The sequence below is a fragment of the Chrysemys picta genome, chromosome 3 (genome assembly GCF_011386835.1).
Source record: "Chrysemys picta bellii isolate R12L10 chromosome 3, ASM1138683v2, whole genome shotgun sequence".
Lineage (NCBI taxonomy): Eukaryota > Metazoa > Chordata > Testudines > Emydidae > Chrysemys > Chrysemys picta.
The window spans coordinates 3,138,325-3,158,971 of NC_088793.1; the positions used below are offsets into that span (position 1 = coordinate 3,138,325).

General features: G+C 56.6%; 1 protein-coding gene across 7 annotated transcripts in view; it reads left to right on the top strand.

Annotated features, from left to right (window-relative positions):
* DNMT3A (DNA methyltransferase 3 alpha) overlaps positions 1–14,527 on the top strand; it is a 198,245-nt gene extending 183,718 nt beyond the window's left edge. For 5 of the 7 annotated variants that reach the window (XM_065587346.1, XM_065587347.1, XM_065587348.1 and 2 more), the window contains 4 exons: positions 2,634–2,719; positions 5,445–5,514; positions 6,333–6,451; positions 6,993–14,527. In XM_065587346.1, the coding sequence (XP_065443418.1) occupies positions 2,634–2,719; positions 5,445–5,514; positions 6,333–6,451; positions 6,993–7,134 (417 nt within the window). In that variant the 3' untranslated portion in view covers positions 7,135–14,527. Of the gene's footprint in view, positions 1–2,633; positions 2,735–5,444; positions 5,515–6,332; positions 6,452–6,992 lie in introns of all 7 variants that reach the window. The other 2 variants (XM_065587345.1, XM_065587344.1) reach the window with 1 other exon arrangement.
* Positions 14,528–20,647: the final 6,120 nt, after the last annotated feature.

Sequence of the window (20,647 nt, forward strand, 5' to 3'; positions counted from 1 at the left end):
TCCAGAAGACTAGAAAAGGGCAAATCTAGTGCCCATCTCTAAAAAGGGAAATCAGGACAACCCGGGGAATTACAGACCAGTCAGCTTAACTTCTGTACCGAGAAAGATAATGGAGCAAATAATGAAGCAAATAATTTGCAAACATCTAGAAGATAATAAGGTGATAAGTAACAGTCAGCATGGATTTGTCAAAAACAAATCATATCAAACCAACCTGATAGCTTTCTTTGACAGCCTTGTGGATATGGGGGAAGCAGTAGATGTGGTCTATCTTGACTTTAGTAAAGCTTTTGATACTGTCTCGCATGACCTTCTCATAAACAAACTAGGGAAATGCAACCTAGATGGAGCTACTATAAGGTGGGTGCAAAACTGGTTGGAAAACTGTTCCCAGAGAGTAGTTATCAGTGGTTCACAGTCATGCTGGAAGGGCATAACGAGTGGGGTCCCGCAGGGATCGGTTCTGGGTCCGGTTCTGTTCAATATCTTCATCAATGATTTAGATAATGGCATAGAGAGTGCACTTATAAAGTTTGTGGACAATACCAAGCTGGGGCGGGGGGTGGGGGGAGTTGCGAGTGATTGGAGGATAGGATTATAATTCAAAATGATCTGGACAAACTGGAGAAATGGTCTGATGTAAGTGGGATGAAATTCAACAAGGACAAATGCAAAGTACTCCATTCAGGAAGGAACAATCAGTTGCACACATACAAAATGGGAAATGCAACAGAGGGTCCTGTGGCACCTTTAAGACTAACAGAAGTATTGGGAGCATAAGCTTTCGTGGGTAAGAACCTCACTTCTTCAGATGCAAAATGGGAAATGACTGCCTAGGAAGGAGTACTGCGGAAAGGGATCTGGGGGTCATAGTGGATCACAAGCTAAATATGAGTCAACAGTGTAACACTGTTGCAGAAAAAGCAAACACCATTCTGGGATGTATTAGCAGGAGTGTTGTAAGCAAGACACGAGAAGTAATTCTTCCGCTCTACTCCGCGCTGATTAGGCCTCAAGTGGAGTATTGTGTCTAGTTCTGGGCACCACATTTCAGGAAAGATGTGGACAAATTAGAGAGATTCCAGAGAAGAGCAACAAAAATGATTAAAGGTCTAGAAAACATGACCTATGAGGGAAGATTGAAAAAATTGGGTTTGTTTAGTCTGGAGAAGAGAAGACCGAGAGGGGACATGATAACAGTTTTCAAGTACATAAAAGTTTGTTACAAGGAGGAGGGAGAAAAATTGTTTTTCTTAGCCTCTGAGGACAGGACAAGAAGCAATGGGCTTAAATTGCAGCAAGGGCGGTTTAGGTTGGACATTAGGAAAAAGTTCCTAACTGTCAGGGTGGTTAAGCACTGGAATAATTGCCTAGGGAGGTTGTGGAATCTCCATCCTTGGGGATTTTTAAGAGCAGGTTGGACAAACACCTTTCAGGGATGGTCTAGATAATACTTAGTCCTGCCCTGAGTGCAGGGGACGGGACTAGATGACCTCTCGAGGTCCCTTCCAGCCCTATGATTCTATGCAGTATTACAGCAACATCGTGGAGCTGTATTGCCGGCTGTGATGCTGTGTGACAGGACTGTCATGGGGCTCTATTGTGGTTTGGGATGCCGTATTGCAGCACTGTCATGAATCTATGTTTGTGTCTGGGGTGCAGTGTCCTGCAGCTGTGTTGGGGCTGGGATGCAGTTTTCAGCACTATCTCAGAAGCGTGTTAGGAAGTGGGATGCTGTGTTACAGCCGTATAATGGAGCTGTGTTCTGGGGCTGCAATGCAAAGTGTTAGAACTACCATACAACCGTGTTAGGGGAATGGTATTTAGTGTTACACGCAGTCATGGAGCTCTCTTCGGGGCTGGGATGCAGTGTTGCTGTGGTGTCATGGAGATGTGTTGGTGGATTGGGATACAGTGTGACAGCACTGTTATGAGGCTGTGTTGGGGGGCTGGGATGCAGTGTTACAGGACAGTCACAGAGCTGTGTTGGGGGGCTGGGATGCAGTGTTACAGGACAGTCACAGAGCTGTGTTGGGGGGCTGGGATGCAGTGTTACAGGGCAGTCACAGAGCTGTGTTGGGGGGCTGGGATGCAGTGTTACAGGACAGTCACAGAGCTGTGTTGGGGGGCTGGGATGCAGTGTTACAGAACAGTCACAGAGCTGTGTTGGGGGGCTGGGATGCAGTGTTACAGAACAGTCACAGAGCTGTGTTGGGGGGCTGGGATGCAGTGTTACAGGACAGTCACAGAGCTGTGTTGGGGGGCTGGGATGCAGTGTTACAGGACAGTCACAGAGCTGTGTTGGGGGGCTGGGATGCAGTGTTACAGGACAGTCACAGAGCTGTGTTGGGGGGTCTGGGATGCAGTGTTACAGGACAGTCACAGAGCTGTGTTGGGGGGCTGGGATGCAGTGTTACAGGACAGTCACAGAGCTGTGTTGGGGGGCTGGGATGCAGTGTTACAGGACAGTTACAGAGCTGTGTTGGGGGGCTGGGATGCAGTGTTACAGCACTGTTGTGGAATTATGTTGGCAGGGTGATGTAGTGTTGCAGCACTGTCATGGTGCTGTGTTGCAGCACATTTGTGCTGTGGGCATGTTGTGTTACTTTACTGCTTTTTTTCCTTGTTTGCAGTCCAATCCAGTGATGATTGATGCCAAAGAGGTGTCTGCAGCGCACAGGGCCCGGTACTTCTGGGGTAACCTTCCCGGTATGAACAGGTTGGTGAGAGCATGGTGAGAGAACCCCGAGTTTTGGGCCGTTTGCTTCTTGCATGATAGCGGAGCAGGGGCCGGGGGATTGCCAGTATAACCCATTTTAATCGTGCCTCTTCGAACCAGCCTTTGGAGCCCTTCAGCCCCTTAGCAATCAGCCTATTGCCTGTTGTTCGATGCTACTGAAGGCATGAAGGGGCCAGGTCACGCTTGCATGCTCCGAGCAGGGCACCCCAAGGGTAATCGGGTTGTAGATTTCACCCCCAGCTGTTTGCCCTCTACTCTGCAGAGCAGCCTTTGGGGGCACATGGGAGCTCAGAGCTCCTGATTTCTACCCTGAGCACATCCCCACAAGGAGACGGAGTCCCAGGCTCCTCTCCCCACCAGGAATCCCGGCGTGGCTCCCACCAGCCCAGCTCAGCCCTTTCAGTTCGAGGAACATTCGTTATGTGTTCCCATGGCCCTCTGCACCTGACGCTCACTCATTGCATGGGCAGACTGAGAGCCCAGGCCAGGGAGCCAGGACTCCTGGCTTCTCTTCCAGGCTCTGACGTCAGCTCCCTCTTTGACCCTTGTCGAGTCCTTTCCCCTTGTGTGCCTCAGTTTCCTCCTGTGTAAGATGAGGGTGAGACTTCAGCCAGCGCGGGGGGGGCAGACGCATTGTGAGCGTTTGTGACATGCGGGGTGGTGGCGTTTGTGGTCCATTTGCGCCTGGCCAGAGTCAGCCGGGGAGCGGCAGGGAGCAGATCCCTGCAGCCGCGGTGTGATCAGAGGGGCGTGAGCAACTCCACCCAGCGGGAGGTTGTAACGGGCTCTCCTGGCTCTGGCGGAGGAAGTGGCAAGGCTGAATCACCTGGAAATTCTCCAGATTGGTCCAGGAGCTGCTTTCTCCACCCCCACCCACCCCCCACCATCTCCTTGCTAATGGATCGGTCCAGGACCCGCTCTGCTTCCTCAGTTCATTGCCAATCCCGAGCTGCTCTGCCGCCTCCCGCCGTCCATGGCTAATAGATCTGTCCGTGAGCTCTCTGTCTCCTCCCCCCGTTGCTAATGGATTGGTCCACAAGCTGCTCCACTTTCTCCCCCCATTGCTAATGGATTAGTCCACGAGCTGCTTTCTCCTCCCCGCCTCCATTGCGAATAGATCAGTCCACCCCCACCCCGCTAACAGATTGACCCAGGAGCTGCTCCATTCTTAATAGATTAATTCCTGAGCTTCCCTCCCATTGCTAATGGATCAGTCCAGGAGCTGCTTTCTCCTCCCCATTGCTTACATCAGTCCATGAGCTTCTCTGCTTCTTCCCCCTATTGCTTATGCATTGCTCCACAAACCGCTGTACCTCCTCCCCCCCCCCCCCCCATGGCTAATGAATTGATCCATGAGTTACTCTACCTCCCTCCCTCATTGCTAATGGATCGGTCCACAAGCTGCTCCCCCTCCCTCATGGGGAATGGATCAGCCCACGAGCTGCTCCCCCTCCTCCCATGGCTGCTCCCCCTCACCCCCCCACCCAGGTTACGGATCTGCCCACGAGCTGCTCCCCCTCTCCCCATGGGTAATGGATCTGCCCACGAGCTGTTCCCCCTCCCTCATGGGTAATGGATCAGCCCACGAGCTGCTCCCCCTCCTCCCATGGCTGCTCCCCCTCACTCCCCCACCCAGGTTACGGATCTGCCCACGAGCTGCTCCCCCTCCCGTCATGGGTAATGGATCAGCCCACGAGCTGCTCCCCCTCCCGTCATGGGTAATGGATCCGCCCACAAGGCTGCCCGGGGGCATTTATGGGGCGAGCGGGTGGTCAGTGGGACTGTGTGCCTGGGAGCCCTGCACAGCCCTGGGCTGTTGGCACTGCCAGCGGGCCCTCGCCTGCCCTGCTGCGTGGCCAGCCCCCCGAGGGGCGTACAGGGGCCGTGTGCGTGGCCAGCCCCAGCCCCCCGAGGGGCGTACAGGCGCCGTGTGTGCGGCCAGCCCCCCGAGGGGCGTACAGGCGCCGTGTGTGCGGCCAGCCCCCCGAGGGGTGTACAGGCGCTGTGTGCGTGGCCAGCCCCAGCCCCCCGAGGGGCGTACAGGCGCCGTGTGTGCGGCCAGCCCCCCGAGGGGCGTACAGGCGCCGTGTGTGCGGCCAGCCCCCCCGAGGGGCGTACAGGCGCCGTGTGTGCGGCCAGCCCCCCCGAGGGGCGTACAGGCGCCGTGTGTGCGGCCAGCCCCCCCGAGGGGCGTACAGGCGCCGTGTGTGCGGCCAGCCCCCCCGAGGGGCGTACAGGCGCCGTGTGTGCGGCCAGCCCCCCGAGGGGTGTACAGGCGCTGTGTGCGTGGCCAGCCCCAGCCCCCCGAGGGGTGTACAGGCGCCGTGTGTGCGGCCAGCCCCCCGAGGGGTGTACAGGCGCCGTGTGTGCGGCCAGCCCCCCGAGGGGTGTACAGGCGCCGTGTGCGCGGCCAGCCCCCAGAGGAGATACAGGCGGCGTGTGTGCGACCATTCCCCGGAGGAGCATACAGGCGCCCTGTGCGTGGCCAGCCCCCATAGGGGATACAGGCGTCATGTTGCGCGGCCAGCCCCCTTAGGGGATACAGGCACCGTGTGCGTGGCCAGCCCCCAGAGGGGGTACAGGTGCCCTGGGCAAGGGGCACGGGTGGGAGCCCAGCCCCCAGCGGGCGCACCTGGCAAGTGGCAGCAGGACTGAGTGCAGGGCTAATGCCCGTTCTCAAGCTCCCCACCCTTTTGTCTCCTAGGCCGTTGGCATCTACAGTGAATGATAAGCTGGAACTTCAGGAGTGCCTGGAGCACGGCAGGATAGCAAAGGTCAGCGCCTGAGCCCCCGTGGGGCAGCCAGGGCCAGGAGGCACTGGAGTGGGGCCGTGTCCCGACCCAGGGCGCTGACGTGGGAGGGGGCACGCACTGCACTGCACTGCACTGTGTCGCTTTGGGATTTAGGCCGAGGTGGGGCCATGGCCAATGGGGCGGGCCATGGCCAATGGGGCAGGCCACGGCAGATCCCAGCCAGTGGCGGGGGAGGGGCAGAGCAGGCCCAGGGGGCCAGACGTGGGGCACCCTTTGGGAGCAGTTGGGAATCCCCGCACAAGGAGACTGGGTCTGTGACATTTGTGCAGCACTTGGCAGTGCGGGGAAGCGCCCCCGGATGGACGTCCGAGAACGATGTTCAGCTCACTCCCCAGGGCGCTTGGAGGGGCTGTGCCATTGCTGGAGAAGGGCCGACCCCCTGGGTGCCCCGACGTGGGCTCACTTGAGACAGGATCCATGGCCGTGCAGCCACCACAGCGGGGCGCGGGACGGTAGCACGGGGCTTGGGTGGATGCCTGGCTGCAGGCAGGACCTAGTGACCAGGAGAGGGGAGGGACAGACTAGCCCAGCTGCTGCCAAGGGGCCAGACTCCACCCTCGGCCCAGAGCAAGTCCGGAGCCGGCAGAGGATGGGGATAAATCAGGATAATCCGTGAAGGGCTGGGCCAGTGAGAGACCTGAGACTGCTCTGAGCAGACAGGCTCCCTCGGAGCAGCTCTTGGGGGCTGCCAGCTGGGCCCCCATCTAGGCCATGTTAGCCGGGCGGGGGCGTGGCCGCGGCTCTGGTTTGCTCAGAGCGTTTTGCTTTGTCCCTTTCAGTTCAGCAAAGTGCGAACTATCACCACTCGCTCCAACTCCATCAAGCAGGGCAAGGACCAGCATTTCCCCGTCTTCATGAACGAGAAGGAGGACATCCTATGGTGCACGGAGATGGAGAGGTACTGCTGGCCTGAGGGGGTGGGGCAGCTCCCTGGGTTTGCACCGTCTCTGGGCTGGTCTCCCAGGGTGGACGGGCCCCGTCAGCACCGGTAGCCTGGGAAGGGAGGCCTGGGGACACGTACTGCTCGTCTGCTGGTTGTGCGGAGGACTTGGGTGGCTCTGAATGCATCAGGGGAGCTCTGTCGTTAAGGGCTGAGGGGGAGCTGAATCTCAGAGCGGGAGCTCGTTTGTTGGCATGAAGCAAACCAAGTTCTCTTAGCCCGACCGACTCCACGTCGCTCGCCCCTCCATGAGTCGAGCTTCATGTCCTTCACCTGCCACTTCTCCAGCGGGCAGCGCAGCCCTGGACACACACGCGAGCCCGTCTGTCTGTCTAGGCTTTCTCACCGAGCCCGTCACCTTTACAGTGGACCGACGTGGACCCCAGACGGTTACCGTCAAGCCCGGATCCTGCCAGCTGCTAAGTGGCTCCAAGGAGGAGGATTCCTGTGGCTGAAATCAGCTAACCTGTGCTCTTCCTGTCCCCTCCTTTCCATGCAGGGTCTTCGGCTTCCCGGTTCATTACACAGATGTCTCCAACATGAGCCGTCTGGCCCGGCAGAGACTGCTAGGCAGATCTTGGAGCGTGCCGGTGATCCGCCATCTCTTTGCTCCCCTGAAGGAATACTTCGCCTGCGTGTAAGACACACAGGAACTAGTGAAGTGGAACGAATCAGAAATAAAACCACCCATGAGAAGAGAAGTGAAAATGTGGAACAAGAGAAAAATCAGCACCCAGAAGAGAGAAAGGATTAAACCCGATGGGAATCCACCGCGTCTCCCCAAGCGAAAGGGTTCGGTGTCCTCTCCTGAATTTTCAATGTTCAGCTTTTAGCCTATTTAAAAAAAAACAAAAACCGTTTTTTTTTTTTGGTAACCTTTTAATTTTCCGCTCTTTTCTGGATGGGTTTTTCTGTTAGTTTGGTTTCTGCTTCTCGAAGCTGCGAGCGAGGCGAGAGGCTTTCCCGAGCTCGTGAGCAAGCGCTGTCGTAGCCGGAGGGCAAAGCCACCAGGAAACGCTAGCAGAAACCCAAGCCTAGAGAGGGGAACGCGAAAGCAAGGTTGTGTCGCTCTGAGCTCGAGTTCTGTCTCTGGTCTGGTGAGCGTAGGAGCACAAAGCAGGGAGTGTTCAGCCTGCGCCGTAACGTCCAGCACTGAGCCTTACTTACTTCTACCAGCACCATCACTGGTGATGCAAAGCAAAACCAACTAGCAGGGAAGCCAAGAACACGCACCACACCACACACTTTTCTACAGTATTTCGGGTGCCTACCGCACAGGAAACCTTGAAGAAAGCAGATCCTAGATGCCGCTGTTACCTCTTGTTTACAGTTTATATATATATGATAGATACGAGAGATAGATAGATATATATATAAAAGGTACTGTTACTACTGTACAACCTGACTTCATAATGGTGCTTTTAAACAGCGGGGTGAGTCAAAACATCAGCTTCCACGTTGCCTTACGTGCCAGGGCTTCCCACAGAGCTGTGCAGGAGGGGAACCAATGCAGACTGAGTGGGGGGCAGGGGAGGTACTGGGCCCCCCGCCCCCCCGGACAGTGCGGGGGAGGGACGGGAGCCAGTCTCCGTCCCATGTCATGCAATAACCTTTTTCTTTTCTAAAAGGAAGGCCCCCCTCCCACGCACTGGGGAGAAGCGGGTCTGGGGCTGCCCCCGCCCGCCCGCCAGGGCCGGGGGGAGAGAAAGCCCTCGCCAGAGAATAACAACACACAAACGTACTGGTGCTTTTCTGTGTACGTCGCCTTTGGGTGTTCTTTTCCGAGGGGCTCCCCTCCCCCGGCCCCTAGGCTGGGGTGCAGCACCGGGCAAAGCGATGCTTTGGGTCACCTCCCAATTCACAGGCTGCAGTTTTATACTGAGAAGCTGATGCCATCTTTGATTCTTCTTGTCTCTTTGTTGTAGAATGAAGAATTGGACTGTAGGTTCATGCCGAGGTGGGGAGGAGGGCCGGGCAGACGCCCCCCATTGCTCACCCAGGCCCGGGGGTGCAGGGCAGAGCTCCGGCTGCCCTGTGGGGTGCTCCCGGCCCGGCAGGGGGCTGGTTCTCTCTTTCTGTGGACGCTGTGAATTCTGTTTCTTTTAGTACTTGATTGAACTGCAGCTGTGCTGTCCCTTCCCACCAGCCACCAGCACGCGGCCCCTCGTGGCCTGGGCGGAGAGCGCATGCTCTGCGGGGCAGGAGGCGGAGGGCCGGCCTGGGGCCAGGGCTAGACTAGGAATCACACTGGCAGGCCACCTGCGGGAGACTCCCCCCAGCAGCTCCAGAGGGGCTGGCGGCCCAGCACCAGCCCGACAGCCTGGGCAGGCAGAGCAGAAGCAGCTTTCCCCCGGGCACCTGCCTATGCGGCACGCTGGGGGAAAGCCAGCAGGCACCACGGGCACTCTGGGGCGCAAGCAGCCGCTGCAGAGCGGCGCCAGCCAGGCCAGGGGGAGATCCCAGAGAACTCTAGGGCAGCCCCGAGGGGTGGTACGTTCAGGTGGGCACATGGCCAAAGCTAACCGATCCAGGCCATGTGGGCATAGCCCTACCACAGCCAGCTGGCACCAGTGGAGGATCTGGCCCTCCAGGGGCATTTGCCAGTGTGCCCTGGAACGGCAGGCCCGGGAGAAGCTTGGCGTCTGTCTTGGCCTCTCTGCTGAATCTGCCAGGGGGAGAGCAGCTGGGAGGGGGCTTTCCCAACGCGCCCCGCGGGCACACGCCCCAGCCCGAGTCTTGTCACAAGGGCACTGATCAGCTGCCATCTCGATAACTTCCCTGGGCTGCCCTTGGCCAGCCCCTATCAGCCGTGCCCAGGGCTGTCTGCCGCTGTCCAACCCACCCTGCCTATTGGCCACCCCCTCAGTAATGCCCACCCCACCCTGCGCATTGCCCCGTCCCCTCGGTAACACCCACCCCACCCTGCCATTGCCCCGTCCCCTCGGTAACGCCTACCCCACCCTGCGCATTGCCCCGTCCCCTCGGTAACGCCTACCCCACCCTGCGCATTGGCCACCCCCTCGGTAACGCCTACCCCACCCTGCGCATTGCCCCATCCCCTCGGTAACACCCACCCCACCCTGCCATTGCCCCGTCCCCTCGGTAACGCCTACCCCACCCTGCGCATTGCCCCGTCCCCTCGGTAACACCCACCCCACCCTGCCATTGGCCACCCCCTCGGTAACGCCTACCCCGCCCTGCCCATTGCCCCGTCCCCTCGGTAACGCCTACCCCACCCTGCGCATTGCCCCGTCCCCTCGGTAACACCCACCCCACCCTGCCATTGGCCACCCCTCGGTAACGCCTACCCCACCGTGCACATTGCCCCGTCCCCTCGGTAACACCCACCCCACCCTGCCATTGGCCACCCCCTCGGTAACGCCTACCCCGCCCTGCCCATTGCCCCGCCCCCTCAGTAACGCCCGCCCAGCCCATTGGCCAGCCCTTTTGGAAACACCTGGGCCTTGTCTCCGTGGCTAATGACTGCACAGGGTGTGAGTACAGCGCCCCTGCCCGGAGGGCGATTCCATGGCCCTTGGCACTGCCCTCGGGAGGTAGCAGTGAGACTCCCAGAGCCAGCCCAGCACCAAGAGCTGCCGAATCCTCCCTCCGTGTGCCGCGCACCCCCCGACACACACGGCCAGAGGGACACTGCCCACCCCTGACAGACCGTCAAAACCGCACCCATGTACCCATGCGGACGATGGAACCTTGCCTTCCCACCCTCCAACACCCCCCAGTGGAACATGTACACACAGACAATGGAACAACCCCCATGCGCGCACACGCATACATCGGAACACACCCCCCCCCCCATGCGCACACACTCACAGACAATGGAACAACCCCCATGCGCGCACACGCATACATCGGAACACACCCCCCCCCATGCGCGCACACCCCCCCCCCATGCGCACACACACAGACATCGGAACACCCACCCCCCCCCCATGCGCACACACACAGACATCGGAACACACACACCCCATGTGCACACACAGACAATGGAACACACACACCCCATGCACGCACACACAGACATCAGAACACCCCCCCATGCGCACACACACAGACAATGGAACACACACACCCCATGCGCACACACAGACAATGGAACACCCAGTGGGAACGAACACACACACGTCTGAGCACACCCTCGCAGTGGCACACGCACCCCCAGAGGAGCATGCATGTACACATGCGGACTGGGGAACGATCCACTTCATATGCGCACAAAGACAAAGGAACACGCGTGCATGGCCAGTGGCAGCCCCTGTCCCTGTACATACAGACAGTGGCATTCAGAGACTCACAGAATATCAGGATTGGAAGGGACCTCAGGAGGTATCTAGACCAACCCCCTGCTCAAAGCAGGACCAATCCCAACTAAATCATCCCAGCCAGGGCTTTGTCAAGCCTGACCTTAGAGGTTTTTAAGGAAGGAGATTCCACCACCTCCCTAGGTAACCCATTCCAGTGCTTCACTACGCTCCTAGTGAAAAAGTTTTTCTTAATATCCAACCTAAACCTCCCCCACTGCAACTTGAGACCATTACTCCTTGTTCTGTCATCTGCCACCACTGAGAACAGCCGAGCTCCATCCTCTTTGGAACCCCCTTTCAGGTAGCTGAAGGCAGTTATCAAATCCCCCCTCATTCTTCTCTTCTGCAGACTAAACAATCCCAGTTCCCTCAGCCTCTCCTCATAATTAATGTGCTCCAGCCCCCTAGTCATTCCCTGCCCCCATATGTCCACATGAGGCCAGTGCCCCCCCGGCGCACACTCGGCCGGCCCCCCGCGCCCATGGGAACGGTGGCATGCACACCTGGACAGCGGCACAGGCAGCCGGGCCGTATGCGTGCAGGCTGTGGGCACGGCCAGGGACACCGGAAGGCTGCTAGTGTGCTCGCATGCGCACACTGGCAGGGTCTGTTAGTGCAGGGACTTGGGAGGGCTCTGGGACGGGGCTGGCCCTGCCTAGCCCGACGGGTCACCACTCACCCCTGGGCTGGGACGGGGTCACAGATCCCAGCCCCGAATTCTCGCATTCCCTTTAAGGGCCGTTCTACCCACACCCACACCCACACCCACACCCACCGCACCAGTCAGCTGCTATTGGCGTGGTGAAAAGGGGCTGGGTCATCTCCGCCTATGGGCCTGGGGCACCCCCTGAGAGCAGCTCTGTGACCAGCCTGGTGGGAGCAGGGCAGGAGCTCTGCCTTGCCCAGCACCTGAGCCCACTGTCTGTGCCAGCGTCGCAGCCCCTGCCTGGGGCAGAGCCCCCCCCAGACTGCCCCAGGTACTGCCGTGTACAGCCGTGTCACTGGGGCCAGGGGTCCACTCTCCAGTTCAGACATGGGGCCTCTGACGGCGCTAGATCGCCGGGTGGGGGAGAATGGCTCTCGCTGCGCTGGGCGTGGCTGTGGGAGCTGCCCGTGCCAGAGACAAGCCAAATTAGCCGACCGGGGGCCAGTGAGTGCACACGCCCTGCATGGGGGGCAGCCCCCTTCAAAGCCATAGACGCAGGGATCTGCTGAGGGGGTCCCTCGCCCAGGGCACACGGGGCCGTGGGAAGGGCCGGTGCAGCTAGGCTCACTCGCAGGAGAGGAGGTGGTTCTAACGCTGTGGTGAGGTGCCAGGGGAACCGCAGTGGCCCAAGCCGCTGCCGGTGACCTGCCCTCACCCCCTGTCAGGCCACGGAAAGGCGAGGAGCTGCTGTGTCAGCACCGGGCCGTTAGCCGTCCCGTCCCCGCCTCCGCTCCGGCAGGACTAGACCTGCCCCTGGAAGCAGGCTCCCTGCCTCCCCACGGTGGGGCCAGCTCCGGCAGGACGATGGCCCCAAAGGTCTCTTCCTCCTCTGCTCCCGCCCCCGGCGGTCCCGGCAGAGCCACGCTGGCAGAGCCGGCAGGTTGGGGGCTTAGCCCTGCCCGTGGGAAGGGCCCTGCTGCTCCGTGCGCAGGACGGGCTTGGACCAGCCTGCGGACGCTAAGGAGCAGCAGTGTCTCAGAGCAGGTGTCGGCGCCCTGGCAGCCCACCCGCCCCAGTGCTTCCCCAGCCTGCAGCACCAGCTATGGGGCCAAGGCCTCTGGGCTGGGGGAGCCCTGGGCCAAGCACTCCCAGGGCCCCCTGAGGAGGGAGGGGTCAGTGCAGCGCAGCCCCCTTGGCGCTTGGGGCCGGTTCTTAAAGGAAAACTGCAGGGCTTGGTGCTAAAGCGCAGGGGGTCGGGCGGCTCGCCGCGATCCCTGTCGCTGTCTCGCTCCCCATAACTGTGAATGGTGCCGGGGTCTCTCAGGGCCTGACACTTCTCTGCCGGGCCGGGCAGGGCAGGGCGCCGCGGATGGAAGGGACGGCTACCGGGGCCTGCCTGTGGGTGCTTGCTAATGTCACAGCCGGTCCACACGTCCCTTCCAGCAGCTGGCCCTGCCGGCGGCCCCTCCACTCCCTGCCCTGCCTCTCGGGCACTCCCATGGCAGCTTCCCGGGGGACTGGCGTCTCTCTCGTGGTTTGCTCTCTGCAACTCGCTGGGGAGGGAGTTTGAGTCTCTTATTCACATTGCAGTTTTCCTTTAAGGGGGGGGCAGGGGCTGCCCCCCGAGAGGCAGCAGGGGCCTGTCACGGCCTCGCACGCACGACTCACGAGGGGAGACGGCCGTGGGGGGTCAGCCACGGGCGCTTCTGCCCTCCTATCTCTCTACCATGTGACTGGTGCTAAGTGGGGAATCTGTGAACCCCCAATAACTGTGCATGAACTGGGGGGAGGCTGCGGAAGGTCGCGGAGGGAGGGTGGGCGCCGCAGGCCAAGCAGAGCCGCGTTAGCAGCACCGGCTCTTTAATCTTTACATTTTGGTAAAGGTGGCAGGACGGGGCCCCAGGCTCCCACCCTCCTGCCTGGGTCTCAGCAGAGACGTGCGGAGCCGTCGCTTCCCTGACCTCTTGTTCAGCCGCGATACCTGGGGAGGCCTGGCGCCCAGCACCACCTCTCACCAGGAGCCACCACTGGCTGCAAGGGAACAGCTCCTGCGTGAGGCTGGTGTGAGTGTGGGGGACCAGGCCTGCAGGGGGGTGCAGGGACCCCCCATGGCAGAGCCCAGTGGGAAAAGCAGGTTCCTCTTGCTCCACAAACTGGAAACTCTGGGAATGGCCCTTTGGCAGCGTTTTCAGGCAGTTTGTTTTTCAGATTCCCCAGCCTCCGTCTCCGGGAGCGTCTGACACAAGCCACCCGCGTCCCAGCCCGTAGCCTCGGGCCACAGACGGGGAGAATTAAGGTTTTTAAAATACCCAACACACACTTTTTTTTTAAAAAAAGCAAAAAGCAAATTTTGTTGCACAGCCCTATTGGAAAAAAAAAGCCTAAATTCCTTAACAATCCGCCGAGGGAGTAGGTGACAAACACGGTGCTAAAACATTTTATTAAAAATCTATATTGTTAAATGAAGTCTGCTGTCTGGACAATGACTGTTTGTTTTGTTTTCTTGTGGAGTTTCAAAGAGCACTATTATTATTTTACTCTTCTATATTATTATTAAAAAAACAAAAGGCATTTTAACTTTGTACTTGAAACCGAAATGAGAGATTTCATGTGTTTTAGCCTAGGCATTGAAGTAGCTGATGCTTAACTATTTGTGGGAAATCATTTATTCATACTGAAGAATAAACTCTTCTGTAGGACGTTGGTAATAACGTTGACTGTTCCCTATGATTTGGCTTGAGTCCCCCGCGCTAGGACCTCTCTAGTGTACATTCCATGCAGCTAACACCCACCTCTCCCCAGCTTTTCCTTTTCTTTCTTTCCTTTTTTATGATTAGGGTTATTTGGTTTCTGGTTCCAGCATCCTTCAGCCGCTATGTTTTGGTTTTTTTAGGGTCGCTTCTATATTTATTGACAATAAATAATGTACATTTCACAGTATGGTTCTGCGACCTGGCGGGCAGGGGCCCCTCGGCCTCTCCCCGCCCCGGTGTTCTGTTGTATCTCTGTGTAAGTATTGCTCGTGACATAGCTGTTATGAACTAATTAAAAAGGTCAATGCGTGCAGCAGATGTAGGAAGTCTGTCCGTTTCGCCTTCATCCCATTTCTTTTTTCTTTGGTGCCCAGAAGAATATACGAAAGAAAAGCTCCTTTCTAATGTACTTGTGCTGGAGAACACTTGAATAAATGTACTGTTTTTGTGCAAAAAAAGGAAAAAAAAAAAAAGAAAAAAGTCCCACGGTCATGTGCTTTGTGTCGCCTCCTCTCGTCTCAGTGCGTGGGGTCCTTGGCACTGCAGGTGCCCGTCGGTCCCGTCTGTGCCGCTGTCTGATCTCAGTAGTCGGGACCTGCCCCTGGGCACGGGGAGCCAGCCAACCCCAGTGTGACGCTGCTCCTCTGCCCGCATTACGGTCCAGGCCCCGCTCCAGCAGAGCCGTTGCGGATTGGCATGTAATGCACTCCCAGCATGCTGGGGGCGCACCTCGCACCGTCACCTCCTGTGCACGGGCCTTGGCCTCAAAGCGTCAGTCAGGGTCAGATGGCCAGGGCCTCCCCCTACCCCTGGCGCTGACTCCTGGGCTGAATTCTTCTGCAGACGCTTGTGTGAGAAGAGGCGCTCCAGGTTATAGACCAGGAGGAGAACTTGGCAACCTGAGTTCATCCACTGCGGCAAAGCCTGGCCCAGGGAGGCCCGCCCCGTGTAGCCAGCTGGCTGGCCTATCATCTGTGCTGGTCACAAAGCAGCGTCTTTGCCATCCCATGCCAGGCCAGCAGCACCTGCCATGCGGTGCATCCGGTACATGCCCCGGCCCCTCCGCTCCGCCCCTGCACTGCAGGGCTGGCGCTCCGTACGCTTGATTCTTGTTCTGTTACAGACCCCGATTCCAGCTCCTATTCCATCACTGCCCTCCCGGGCCCTGGCCCTTCGGTATCTCTGCCGGCGTGCCTGAGCTCCGGTTACTGGCACACCCCCGGGATTCGGTGAGGCTCCCAAACCCGTAGGTGTGGGCGTGCTAAAAAGGGGCTGCCACGGCGCAGGATCCCGAATCCGCCCTCTGCAGCGTGAGCCCCAGGTCACTGTCTGACACAGTAGGCCAGGAGCTGCGAGCAGGAGGAGGCCTTGGCCGGTGAGAATTGGCAGCTCCCAGCCTGGTCTCCTGGCAGGCGCTCTCTGGAGTGTGGGCGAGGCACCGGGTGCTGCCCCCCCCCCTCCACACACACGCCCCCCGAGGCAGACAGAGGCGTGGCAGTCCCATGCCAGTAAATGGCACTGGCTGGAGAAGGCCCCTGGGGGAACTCAGTGCAGGGGCACTGTGTGCCCAGCGACTGGGCTCCAGCCGTTCTTGGCCTGGCGTCCGGGTTCTACCATCACCCCACAGCCGAGGGCAGACAGGGCCCAGTGCAGAACATGGGGCACCCCTGCAGGGCCTGGCACTGATCCCTGCTCAGAGCCTTCCAGCCGGCTGGCCAGGCCTGGGCCAAGGCTGCCACGTCCGCAGGTGCCAGGGCCATAGGCGCAGGGTGCCGAGAGCTCCGCTGCCCTCGGGCCATGGCCACAGGGGAGCCCAGAGAAGCCAGGGAGTGACTGTCCCGCCGGACCCAGCGGGGCGGCTTTAGCAGTGTCCCTTGGAGCCGCATCTGCACCCAGCTGCCCTGTGCCCCCAACCCGAGCACAAAGGGCACAGCAGGCCCCATTCCCCTCTGTGCCTTCTAGCCGCCCGTGGCAATGAGCCCGCGCCCCGGCTGCGTCTCCGCGTCCTGGGAGTTCCCAGTGTCACAGCCCTGGGCCTCACGCTGCTCTGACGCCTCGGACACGGCAGCCCACGCTCCACCCGGTACCGACCTCGCTGCACGAGGATTGCTGCCTTCACCTGCAGGCCGCTGGGCCCAGGACACCGTGGCGCCCGGCATCAGCTGTTTTCGGTAGCACGTGATCTTGCGTCCACGCCCAGCCCCTGCCCCGGCGATGGACCTGCTCAGCCCACTGGGGTGGGTATTGGCCCGGAGTGAGCAGAGTCAGCCCCACCCGCTGGGCCGGTCGTGGGGGTCAGGCCTGTAGCAAGGGGCTGGGGGGGGGGGATGCGCTCGGCTGTGGCTGGCAGGGAAGGAGAGCGGGGCCCACGCCCCTGGCCGCCAACGCCTGGCTGGAGCCAGGCCCTGAGGAGGACCTGGAGGGAAGTCTGGCCTGGCGCCAGGAAAGCTGCCAGTGGTTGGTAGGGCTGGACATGGCAGGGGGCGCCCCGCCGGAGGGGACAGGTGGGTGGTGAGAGTGGAGCCCAGCCGGGAGAAAGACTCCTTGTTTTGTTTTGGGACTCTGACGCCGGACCCTGCTGCCCTGGAAGGGCGGGGGGGCGGGAGGGGGGAGTTGAACTTTTTGGTGACCTGGCCAAACAGCTGAGCCATACGCCACCAGCGTGCGCCGGGCATCCCATCAGGGAAACTGAGGCAGAGCAACTGCAGCACCATGGAAAAGGTGCTGAGAAGGGCAATGAAAATGATTAGGGGGCTGGAACAGCTGCCAGACGAGGCCAGATTAGAAAGATAGGGACTGTTCAGCTAGAAAAGCATCACCTAAGTGGGGGTTATGGGCAAGGTTGGTGCGGAAAATGTGACTACTTACCCCTTCTCGTAACACAAGAACCCGGGGTCACCCAATGACATGAATAGGCAACAGGTTTAAAACAAACCCAAGGAAGTTGTTCTTCACACAGCGCACAGTCAGGCTGTGGAACTCTTTCCCAGGGGACTTCAACTCCCCAGACATCTGTTGGGAAAATAACACCGCAGGGCACAAGTTCTTGGAATGTATTGGAGACGACTTTTTATTTCAGAAGGTGGAGAAAGCGACTAGGGGAGAGGCTGTTCTAGACTTGATTTTGAGAAATAGTGAGGAACTGGTTGAGAATTTGAAAGCGGAAGGCAGCTTGAGTAAAAGTGATCATGAAATGGTCGAGTTCATGATTCTAAGGACTGGTAGGAGGGAGAACAGCACAATAACGACAATGGATTTCAAGAAGGCAGACTTTAGCAAACTCAGGGCGTTGGTAAGTAAAATTCCCATGGGAAGCAAGTCTAAGCAGAAAAACAATAGAAGACAATTGGCCGTTTTTCAAAGAGATATTATTAAGGGCACAAGAGCAAACTATCCCACTGCGTAGGAAAGATAGGAAGTATGGCAAGAGACCACCCTGGCTTAACCAGGAGATCGTCAATGATCTAGAACTCAAAAAAGAGTCCTACAAAAAGTGGAAACTAGGTCAAATTACAAAGGATGAATATAGACAAATAACACAAGTGTGTAGGGACAAAATTAGAAAGGCCAAGGCACAAAACGAGATCAAACTAGCCAGGGACATAAAGGGTAACAAGTAAACATTCTACAAATACATTAGAAGCAGGAGGAAGACCATGGACAGGGTAGGCCGGTTACTCAATGAGATGGGGAAATAATAACAGAAAATGTGTAAATGGCAGAGATGTTAATGACTTCTTTGTTTCGGTTTCCACCAGGACGGTTGGGGGTGATTGGACGTCTAATGTAGTGAGTGCCAGTGAAAATGAGGTTGGATCAGAGTCTAAAATAGGGAAAGAACAAGTCAAAATTACTTAGACAAGTTACAGAGCGGAGCCATGTTAGTTTGTATCAGCAAAAAGAACGAGGAGTCCTTGTGGCACCTCAGAGACTAACAAATGTATTTGAGCATAAGATTTCATTGACTAAAACCCGATGAAGTGGGCTGTAGCCCACGAAAGCTTATGCTCTAATAAATTTGTTAGTCTCTAAAATGCCACAAGTATTCCCCGTTCTTTAGACAAGTTAGATGTCTTCAAGTCACCAGGACCTGATGAAATGCACCCTAGAATATTCAAGGAGCTGACTGAGGAGATATCTGAGCCATTAGCGATTATCTTTGAAAAGTCCTGGAAGACGGGAGAGATTCCCAAGGACTGGATGTGACGTTATTGACATAAACTGTGACCATATAGATCATTGTTGCAACCACTGTGATATATTTGCAGCAAATATTGTACAAAGGTGGTTGTGTAAGGTGTCTATGGAAAGGTGATGGTTTGCTGGTTATGATTATGCTGTCTGTAGGTGTGTACCATTTTTGTATCTGAAGTTATGAATATTGGCTCTGTACTTGTATCTCAATGTGTTTGATTCTAAATAGCATTAGTGAAGCATTTGGTCAGCTTCTTGAGAAAGGAATTTGAAAATTAAGTGCCCAATCAAGAAACACTTAACTGACAATGGACCTTGGGAGACTCCAGTCCACATGAGAAGTCTTCCTGGGACGTTCAAGGTGGCATGTGAGCAATGGCTGCCGCCTGCAAACTGAGTCATGCCTGGACATGTGACTTGCCCATGTGACTCCAAACTCCATCTTGCTGCTGTGATTTTCCACAGTAAGAACAAAGGGGTCCTTCCACATGGCAGAGAATATAAAAGGCCCTGGAAACCCCTGCATTTTGTCTTCAATCCTGCTTCTTACTTCCAGAGGAACCTTGCTACAAACTGAAGCTCTGAACAAAGGACTGATGACCCATCCCAGCTATGGATGTTCCAGAGACTTGATTTGAACCTGCAGTTTATTCTATCACTGCTACAAGCCTGAACCAAGACTTTGCCATTACTGTATGTAACTGATTCCATTTAACCAATTCTAGCTCTCTTCTCTATTTCTTTCTTTTTACGAATAAACCCTTAGATTTTAGATTCTAAAGAATTGGCAACAGCGTGATTTGTGGGTAAGATCTGATTTGTATATTGACCTGGGGCTGGGGCTTGGTCCGTTGGGATCGAGAGAACCTTTTTTCTTTTACTGGGGTATTGGTTTTCATAACCATTTGTCCCCATAACGAGTGGCACAGGTAGTGATACTGGGAAACTGGAGTGTCTAAGGGAATTGCTTGTGTGACGTGCGGTTAGCCAGTGGGGTGAGACTGAAGTCTTCACTGTCTGGCTGGTTTGGTTTGCCTTAAAGGTAGAAAAACCCCAGCCTTGGGCTGTAACTGCCCTGTTTTAGCAATTGGTCCTGAATTGGCACTCTCAGTTGGGTTCCGCCAGAACCGCATCGTTACACAAATGGTTATGAAAACCAAGACCCCAACAAAAGAAAAAAGGTTCTCCTGATCCCAAAGGACCAAGCCCCAGACCCAGGTCAATATACAAATCAGATCTTACCCACAAATCACGCTGTTGCCAATCCCTTAGAATCTAAAATCTAAAGGTTTATTCATAAAAGGAAAAAGATAGAGATGAGAGTTAGAATTGGTTAAATGGAATCAATTACATACAGTAATGGCAAAGTTCTTGGGTCAGGCTTGTAGCAGTGATGGAATAAACTGTAGGTTTAAAATCAAGTCTCTGGAACATCCACAGCTGGGATGGGTCATCAGTCCTTTGTGTAGAGGGTCCATTCATAGGAAAGTCCCTCCAGAGGTAAGAAGCAGGATTGAAGACAAGATGGAGACAAGGCATCAGCCTTTTATAGTCTTTTCCAGGTGTAAGAACACCTCTTTGTTCTCACTGTGGAAAATCACAGCAAAATGGAGTCTGGAGTCACATGGGGAAGTTCCTGCATACTTTGCTGAGTTACATAAGAACATAAGAATGGTCGTACCGGGTCAGACCAAAGGTCCATCTAGCCCAGTATCCTGTCTACCGACAGTGGCCAATGCCCCAGAGGCAATGATCAAGTGATCTCTCTCCTGCCATCCATCTCCATCCTCTGACAAACAGAGACTAGGGACACCATTCCTTACCCATCCTGGCTAATAGCCATTAATGGACTTAGCCTCCATGAATTTATCCAGTTCTCTTTTAAACGCTGTTATAGTCCTAGCCTTCACAACCTCCTCAGGTAAGGAGTTCCACAAGTTGACTGTGCGCTGCGTGAAGAAGAACTTCCTTGTATTTGTTTTAAACCTCCTGCCTATTAATTTCATTTGGTGACCCCTAGTTCTTGTATTATGGGAATAAATAAATAACTTTTCCTTATCCACTTTCTCCACATCACTCATGATTTTATATACCTCTATCATATCCCCCCTTTGTCTCCTCTTTTCCAAGCTGAAGAGTCCTAGCCTCTTTAATCTCTCCTCATATGGGACCCGTTCCAAACCCCTAATCATTTTAGTTGCCCTTTTTACAAGGCGTATCTGCCTTCTCTCAATGGGTC